The sequence below is a fragment of the Setaria viridis genome, chromosome 5, assembly GCF_005286985.2.
Source record: "Setaria viridis chromosome 5, Setaria_viridis_v4.0, whole genome shotgun sequence".
NCBI classification, from domain to species: domain Eukaryota; kingdom Viridiplantae; phylum Streptophyta; class Magnoliopsida; order Poales; family Poaceae; genus Setaria; species Setaria viridis.
The window spans coordinates 11,769,554-11,778,743 of record NC_048267.2 but is presented as its reverse complement, the minus strand read 5'-3'; the positions used below and the strand labels follow the sequence as shown (position 1 = coordinate 11,778,743).

Sequence of the window (9,190 nt, the reverse complement as noted above, 5' to 3'; positions counted from 1 at the left end):
AGGCATCATGTCATCCCAAGTAGGCCAATAATCGACTACTAAAATTTTACGTGTGCAGTGGATTTATCCTAGTCACGATGCATCATCAGCTCATCACGTGCACATTAAAACAAGTAGCATGGTCTCGATTCCGATAAAAATCGACCCAAAAAATCTACCCGTTGTCAGCAATGGGATCAATCGATCTTCAGTGACAGAGCAGGCAACGGCAACAGGGCAACACGCCACATGCCTCGCACATGCACGGAGGCAGTAGTAGGATCATCTGCCCATGCGTTTGCTCCCTTGTGAAAAAAATGGCCATGCATCGACTTCCATGTCTGGCACAATACGAGAAAGAAGCACACACAGTAATTAAAAACGCCGTTACATTTATTCCCAGCTTACAGTACACGTAACGTATACGTACACATACGGTGAGATGAGAACGTGGTGGTAGTACGAGTAGTAGTAATCAGCCGTACGGTCACATATCGTATTCGTACATGCAGGACGATCGAGACAGAGACAACAACTTAACCGCGACAGTGACAGCGTAAGCGTGAGCACCAGCAAACGAACGTGACGTGCGTACGGGCGGCGTTGTATCAGACGGCGATGGAGTTGTCGAGCTTGAGCTCGCCGGCGGCGGCCTCCGGACCCGCGACAACGGCGGCGGCCGTAGTGCTGCCGGTGCGCGCGGCCAGGACGTGGTCGCGGACGCGGGCGGCCATGCCGTCGAGCCCGGCCTGGAGGCGCGCCACGAGGGCCTCCCTGGGCGTGCCGCGCACGGGCTCGCACTCGAACTCCCAGCGCAGCTCGCACCCGGCGCCGGCGGCGGGCGCCGGGACGACGCGGAAGGTGGCGAAGAAGAGGCCGAAGCCCATGTTGTTGTCGTTCATCTCGTAGCGGAAGAAGCGGCGGTCGGCGTCGTACTCGAGCAGCGTCTCGTGCGCCCAGTCGGGGGGCGGTGCGCCGTCGCCGGCGGTGGGGGTGCCCTCGCAGTAGCGCACGCAGCCGGGGGCGCGCGGGGTGCCCGACGCCAGCCGGCACGCCGCCACCCGCGGGTGCCACCGGTGGAACGCCAGGAAGTCCGACAGCAGCGCCCACGCCTCGTCCGCCGTCGCCGCGGGCACCGCCGACACCACCTTCCCCTCCCACTCCCACGCCCTAGCGTTATTAGCGCCGCCGACGACGACGGCCGGGGATGACTCGGTTGTCGTCGCCATCGCTGGGGACTCGGCGTACACAGCTAGAGCGTCCGGGACGTCCTCTGCGGACGGAGCCGTGCAAGTACTGGCAGAGCACGTACGTGTCGGGACGTGTGGAGTGGTGTGTGTTGGAGCAGCACAATTTATAGACGCGCAGTGGCGCAGGTCAGGTTCGGGTTGCGGTCACCCGGGTCGGGTTCTACGTGTCGGAGCCCGTTTCCAGATAATTTGTACAGCGCCGAGCTTGAACGTACCGGGTCATGTTGGCATGTTGGTTAGGTTTTTGTACGGCCGGCGTGCACGCTCGCATGCATCCAACCGTACGTGCATGCCGGGTTTGCGATTGCACGTACTGACGGACGACGGTCCTGTACGGAACGTGGCTGTCATATGGGTACACGACGAGCTTGAATTTGTAGCGGGCAGAACGCAGAACGGCTGCTCCCTGCTATGACCGGTGTCACAAACTTTGAGTCCGGGCTCCACTTGGCAAGTTGGCAGTGGCGGGCCGGGGCAGCCGACCGACCGACCGAGCCCACGGGGCGGTGAGCTCAGCGCGCAGCACAGGCGCACAGCGCTCGCAGCTGGGGGGGGCCGGTTGAACCCGATCGGTGAGTGACACCCACGCCCCGCCCCAGCGACAGCGCGGACCGGCCGGCATGGCGGCGCGCGAGGCCCGCCCCTGGCTTGGCCGGTTCCAGCGGCAAGATGGGCAGGCGCGGCCACGGCGGACCTACCACCTCATCTCCGGCTCGATCTCCCCTACCCGTCGTCCGGGGTGGCTGCTAGGGCCCGCGTCCCTGTCATCACACGTCGCCGAGCACGACCCCGATCGCGACCGGGTGATCGATGGATGATTAATCAGGACCTGCCCGGAGGGACGGCGATAATAATGCCGGCGATTGGGCCAGCTAACCGGCTCGATCAGTAGGTTGCCGGAAGGGAAGGACTTATTGGCGGCGGCACCGCACCATCTCGCTGCATGCGTGGCGCCGCGCCACCCGTGGCCGTGGGCCTGGCTGGCCTCTGGCTCTCTCCCTCTCAGACTCTCAGTAGTCTCAGGCCGACGGCGCGCTGCTCCTCCTGGTCCAGGCCATTTATATGCATGGCTGCATGCGCTGCTGGCCCGGCATGGGCGGCGCTGCCGCCATCCATGGTACATCGACCACCAGGCACCAGTCCATGGCGTCGCGTGTCGTTACGCCGGCGCCACTGCTCTGGCGAGCAGAGCAGAGCAGTGAAAGCTTTGCTGCTGCTGCCTGCTGGCAAGTGGCACGGCATGCAATATACTGGGAAATGTGTCCGTGACGGCTTCAGTGCTAACTGGGGCACTGGCAGTATTCAGGCCGCCAGCGCCCGGCCCCGCCTGCGGGCTTTGGGTCGCTCGTCGCCGCCCATTGATGACATCCTCAAGGCCACCATGGATGACCTCATTGGCGCCGTACAAACAGCCCACGCCGGCCTACCGAGATGAATGTTTAGTTTCAATGTATGGAGTAAAAATAGTAAACAACAGCCAGCCAAGTCTAGCCAAACACTGCCTGCTTGCATGTGTGGCAAAAGGAGCATGCATTCTGATTCGCAGGGAACGCACTTGGCGAGATCTCGACGAGATAGACAGTGTACACGGCACGTCATTTTCGAACGGGAACGTCGCAACGGAAAAAATTAAGACCCGGTGGCGTTTTTCGCGATCTCTGCAGAGCGCTGGCGACACTTGGTTGCGCTTCCCTTTCGGCACGGATGATCGGCAACGCTCACGGCGGGCTCGCGCCCATACGGATGCTGAGACCACTGTGCTGGGATGTCCGTGCAATGTAAGTTTTGTGTAGACGACAGGGACAAGTCTTGGGAGAGGTACAGTAAGGGCGTCTCCAACAACCCGTCGAATAAGCTAGCTGATGTGGAGGAGAGAAGCTCCCACCACAGATCCAGGCAGACGCTGGGAAAGATGCATGTGAGAGGGAGGGGCACGGGAAAACGTGCGAGGTAGGTGCGGACGGAAGCGCCAGCCCCTTGCCTTCTCTACTGTTCATCGAATAAATTAATGTCTTTGCGAGCTCAGAGCTACTATGTTGGACACGTCCTAATTGCAATCACCGTACTGCTTCCAAAATATTGGTCGTTTTAATTTTTATAGGTTCGTAGATATTGTTACGTAGCTAGATATACACTGTATCTAGATGCACAATAATATCTATACATCTAGAAAAAACTAAAATGGGAAAAATACCACGTTACACGCTACTTTTAAGACAAAAGACGCAGCACAACGTCCGTATCCACTTTACCCCACCAATCAATCAATCTCCATGAGAAGTCAAAATGCCTGCGGCGTCCTTCCTGCAAGGACGACACAAATTTGTTTTTTTTCCTTGTGAAATTCCCGTGTTCCAGAACAGACACGATCAAAGAAAATACAAAGAAAGCCACATGAGAATATAGAAACAGAAGAATATTCAGGTCTCCTGAAGCATATCTCTGGGCATGGGAGCTTGCGGGTGTGGTAGCTTAACAAGGAGATAGGTATAGATGTCCAAACGGGCCGCCCGACTCGGTCCGGCATGAGCTCGGCTCGGCACTACGGCACCACTGTGCCGTACCCGCCCACGAGCTGTGCCGGCGGCCTAGGCAAGGGCCTGGAAGGCTACGGGCCAGCCCGAGGCATGGTGGGCCCTCCCGGCCTGCTCACCCTCGCCATGGCTGCCACCAAGCTCACCGTCGCCGAAGGGAGGCGGAGGGCCCGAGGCTAGAGGGGAGGTGGCCATCGGAGGCCGGATAGGAGGTGGAGGCTGGAGGGGAGGCGGAGGGTTGAAGGCTGACGGAGGTGAGATAGGCTGGAGGGGAGGTGGAGACGGAGGCGGGGGGGGGGGGGGGGGAGGGGGGAGAGGCGGAGGCGTCGAAGGGGAGGTAGAGGCCGGAGAGGAAGGGGAAGATGGAGGGGAGGCGGACGACAGGGAGCAGCTGGAGGAATGGAGGGTGGAGGGGAGGAGATGTGAGAGCCGACGGTTGGGGATCAGGATGAGAGGAAGGCCTAGGGTAGGTCAGGGTTGATATTTTTATGCTGGGTTAGGCCATCAGGGGAAGGAAGTTAACAGGTCGACTACGGGCCGGCTCTTAAATTCGGACCATGCCTGTGCCGCCCGACGGGCTAGGATGGCGGCCCACGCCCGGCACGAGCGACCGGGCCGGGCCAACATGGGCTCGACGGATTTCGTGCCGTGGCGGGCTAGGGCTGGGCCAAAATATCGGGCCCCGTGTTGGGCTAACGGGCCGCAGGCTGTATGAACATCTATAGAGACGGGGCGGTCTCGGCGTCAGGGCACAGGTGCACGATCCCGTCGCCGACCGCGACGCGCATCGCCCTCGACGTGCACCCAAGCCGACGAGCAAACGTCAGTGGTCAGGCAGCTGTCGACGCATAGCATAGTCACGCTAGCTGCTCATCGATCTACATCGTCTCCGGCCATTTCCCTCCCGTCTTGGCTACGGTCCCGCATGGGCTCATTCATTGCCTTGGCTGCTGCCTGTCTGCAGTTGCTGATTACGCGCAATTAATCGATCGATCGGGCCTCACTCCGTGCACCTACAGACAGTATCTGGCGCTGGTGAGAATCTTCCCTGTTTGGCCGGCCGTGGCGGTGTGGGCTCGGGAAGTAGTGGAGCGAGCGGAGATGGCCTGCGTTGCGTGGCCTTGGGAGAATGGGAGCTGATGGCTGTCGGCCTGGATTGTTCGTCGCTGTAGCTGTCGTATGGTGGCACAGTGCTCATCGGCCACTCGACGCAACCAGTGTAGCTGTCGTGATAATGCTAGGAGCCTAGGAAACCAAGTGGCTGGTGATGGGATCGGGATTCAGACGGGAGCTGAGGAGGCACGCACTGTGGAGGATTCAAGGTCCTGCCTGCAGCCTGCTCCACTCGAGGGAGGAGATGCAACAACAGAGGTGCCACCAGGCACCAGGGAACTGCAAGTCTGGAAAGAGCCGTACCCGTAGAAGTTCATGCAGCCAGCTTGTTTTTCTACTACTGCGCACTTTGGGGTGTCCGTAGCCCAAGCTACTTTAGTGAACTGGATCGAGTGATTATTGGGCCAGGCCCATGGATTAGAAGCTCTTCATGGCCCATGGACTAGAAGCTCTTCAAGGCCCATGGGTCACCAAGTGCATGTGAGATTTGAGATGATCACCGGGGATAGAAAGAAAGAAGCACCCCCCGTGCGCTGTTCGTGGCTTCGTGCGTGGCGGATGCGAATTGCGAGTTGCGACGAGAGTCGTGACCCGCCGCCGCCGTACAGGGCGTCCTCCTCCGACCACCGGGGATAGAAAGAAAGAAAGAAAGACGGAGAGGATCGTACACGGCCGCTTTCCGATCCGTTTCCCCCTTTCTTCTTCTCCCCTTTTCTGGAGCCCAAAACACACACGTGAAGATGGACCGAGGCTGCGAGATCTGAATTCTGAAACCGTCTGCATTATTGGAGCCGCGGCGGGAGTCGGGAGAGCTTTCCAGCCATGGCGATGGCGAGCTTTTGTACGTCCGTGGCAAGCTTTTCTCCCGCCGCGCTTTCCAGTTTCCCGCCCGGACGGGACCCTGCTTCTTGGTGGTGGTGCCGTGTGGTCTGTCTGTGGCGTCGCGTCGCGTAGCTTGCTCTTTCCCACTGCCCCCACCGGCGGCCCGCCGGCCCCATCTCCGGTTCGCCGCGAGGACCACGGACGGACGGCCGGCCGGCTGATTCATCGAGATTGCTGCAGGGCACCACGTTTGGTTTGGATTCCCATGCCGTCCACCCAACTGATGAGAGGTTAAACGTAGTACGGTCGTTACGACCACACAAAATATCTGAATTGTATATACTCTTTTCTCCAAACAAGCCTTTTTTTTGCATTGCTTTTGCTCTGTGGCTACGCACATGGACAAGAGCCAAGAGGCGTCGTCGCCGGTCGCCGGAGGTTGGTACGCCGGCGCCTGCGGGCCTTTCGTGCTCGGTGTGGGCGACGTTGTCGGTGGCCATGGCCTGCCCGGTGCTGACGCTCCCAGCTGTTCCAGACTTCCAGTGGCCGGTGTTGAAAATTCACCGACCATCTCACTTTACTTCTCCGTGCTGTAATTCCCACTCTGTAGCTACTTTTGTTCAGTCTCCCAGTAATTCCTATTGTATTCGTGAAGTGTCATGATTTCCTTTCTTCAGATGGATGACCTGTTCACAGCCAAGTAACACGAGGTAGATAAAAGATAAAGGAAATAGTTTCCGGCTTCCGCGACCGCGCACAGCCGTAAGAACAAAGCACGACAGGTACCAAAATTGACTAGAATAATCACACTTGCACATACAACAAAACGTGAGCGCAAAGATAGTCGTTTAGCCATGCCGGTTACACAATTACATTACCAAAGAGGAATTAAAGCTCGCGACTGTATTGGATAGGCCTGATTGCGCAGCCACGCTAGCGTATCAGCCTCCTTTTCCTCACCCCTGCTTGATTAATCAAAGTTAATTCGGAAAGGAAGGCGATGATAACTTTGATTAATCATCAGGCACGCAGTGCTGATTGCGTCTGTTAATGCTCCAGCAACACCTTCTCGAGTCGTGTGGTAACAGGCCGGTCAGTTGCTGATCCGCCTAATAACTCAATCACAGCAGCTGCATGCTCCAGCTCGCTCCAGCATTCTTAGCAGTGAAGCTACCTGTTTCAGCATGCGCTCTTATGCTGCGTGCCTGTCCCCATGACACTTCTTTCTCGAGAAAAAGATGACGAAATCATAGACCGCTGCTTGGAGTTTTCCATGGAATGGCAAGCGTGGAAGGCAGCGGGTCCAAGGGAAATGGCGGCTCCATCCCGCTCTCTCTGCGCTGTTTCATGGCGCGGCCTTTTGGAAAGGGGCGCAGATGATAGTGGCTTACAGTTTGACAATTCAGGCCGGCCTTTCAATAATTGCAGCAGGGCTCTAGGGCGAGTACCCGGTCTCAGTTTGAGTTTCTTGCCAAAGCATGTGTGAATGTGACTAACCACCTGGTGATTGGTGAATTATGAAAGTGAAGGTCCTTAATTTGACAAAGATGTCAACTGCATAACTGTGATCCCAAAAACGGGAGAAAAGATCCGAGACTCAAGTCTTAGCTAGCCATTCCCTGATATGGGTTCAGCAGTTCAGGATGATCATTTGACTAATCTGTTCTTTTCTTCTTTTGCTGTTTTTTTCATAAAGAAAAAAAAATCATCAAGAGCTTTATTTCCTTGTTTCACTTAATCATTAGATTTTCAGAAGGTATACTTATATCAGTGCTTTATTTTAGTCTTTCAAAAGAAGGAAAATGGAGAAGCTTGTGTATCTATTGTGTACCAGCAAGCTGTACTACACCGCACTGGCTATACCGGGTCATTAAAACAAACAGAAAGAAAGAGCACATCGAGGAAGGAAAAGCAAATGAGCCTGGTTTTGCAAGAGGACCCAAAGTGCGTAAAGTCCTAAACTAGGGTTGCTTTTGTTTGTGTCTTTGACGGAGCTGCTTTTTTTCTCTACTTCCCAGCATGCATGATGAGGGGACACATGTTGGGGGAGCACCAGCCCACTTGCCCACCAGGCCTGCTAACCCCGCATCACATCTAATTTCGTCACTAATATCTTCCAAATCTTTTGCTTCACGCCCAAAATTGGCACTTGCATTGACAAAAATGGATTATAGTTGGTTTGTTTATTAGAGATGAACTCAAAGTAGAGCGTACATACATTTTAATAGCTAATTAAGTTGATTAGGCTGGAGCTGATATTTGCTGCACCAAGTATATATGCTAAGAGAGGCTTGTTTGACTAAACATCTTAATTATATGCATTTGTGCAATCTTTTATAATCATAGTGTGTTTCTGTTATGTTCATGGAAATGTTATTGTTCTGCCATCATCTTGACAATGTTGAAGCCTGACATGATTATCAGGCTCGAAAAGGCACTCACGAGCCATGCATTCCTTAGCATCCACTCCAAAACAGTGGGCTCCCTAAATTAGCTAGAAAAAAGAGTCGGCAATGAATTCCCTAAACCACAAGAAGAAAAAGGAAGAAGAAACAGCAGGGACCAGAGTGCTAGTCCCCTTGCTCTTCGAGCTCCGAGCTTATGAGTGCGAGCTTTACCCAAAGCCCTATAGCTGTATGCAACTATATACTACAAGCCAAAGGAAAGAAGAACACGGCCAAAAGAAATCATATACAAATATTATTCCTCACTTGCATGCCAAGCAATTTATAAAATGAATAGTCTTTTATTTGCCTTTTTCTTTGGACACAGATGCAGAAGAAGAGAAGGGTGTACGTCTAGATCTTGTATTTGTTGTATTTTGTCTCTGCTTATGATATCATGTCGAAGCAGCAGTGTGTGTTTGTATTGTTCCTCTCTGAAAATTTTCCGAGGCAGCATGCGTGATGGTTTTCAGCAGAAAAATCAAAGGTCGCGTGCATGTTGCAGGGAAGCTACGTACGTGAAACCGGGTTCTGCCTGCAGAACGGCATGCCGCCTCCGGAACAGCCGATCGAACAGGGACGCGGCAACACGTCTCTCCGTCTTTCACGAACCAATTAAAGCTTCTTTCTGTTTAATTTGCCAGGTACATCGCTCATTTATACTTTTTTTTTCTCTCTCTCTCGTCATATCCCAGTTCCTTTTCCTCCTGAATTTCCTACCAAAAGTATTTAAACACAGGCACATGCATGGAAACTTCCGTATACATGTGCGTGTACGACATGCATACATACACACATACTTTTCTACGACCCTAATAAAGCTGGGTCTTATCGGCTTATACAGTTGTTCACCACACTAATTTAATCCAAACTACTCCCTGCAGCATCCGTAGCAGGCACGATCGATCTTTCCTGATTCCTGCCTGACCAAAGAGATGCATGCACGGACCCTTTCTTACTTCTTTATATACATTTCTCTTCTTTTTTTTTTCAGAAGGACATTTTATTCCTCTGATGTGCTTGGAAATTAAAATCCTTTGATGGCATG

The 9,190-nt window shown here is 54.5% G+C and overlaps 1 protein-coding gene across 1 annotated transcript; it reads right to left on the bottom strand.

Annotated features, from left to right (window-relative positions):
- Window positions 1-354: 354 nt before the first annotated feature.
- Window positions 355-1,324, bottom strand: LOC117855319 (lachrymatory-factor synthase). Its single transcript, XM_034737638.2, has one exon. The coding sequence runs from the start codon at window positions 1,206-1,208 to the stop codon at window positions 588-590; it is 621 nt and encodes a 206-aa protein (XP_034593529.1). The 5' UTR covers window positions 1,209-1,324; the 3' UTR covers window positions 355-587.
- Window positions 1,325-9,190: the final 7,866 nt, after the last annotated feature.

Coding starts and splice junctions, on each gene's coding strand:
- LOC117855319 (XM_034737638.2), bottom strand. CDS start 1,208: ATGGCGACGACAACCGAGTCATCCCCGGCCGTCGTCGTCGGCGGCGCT.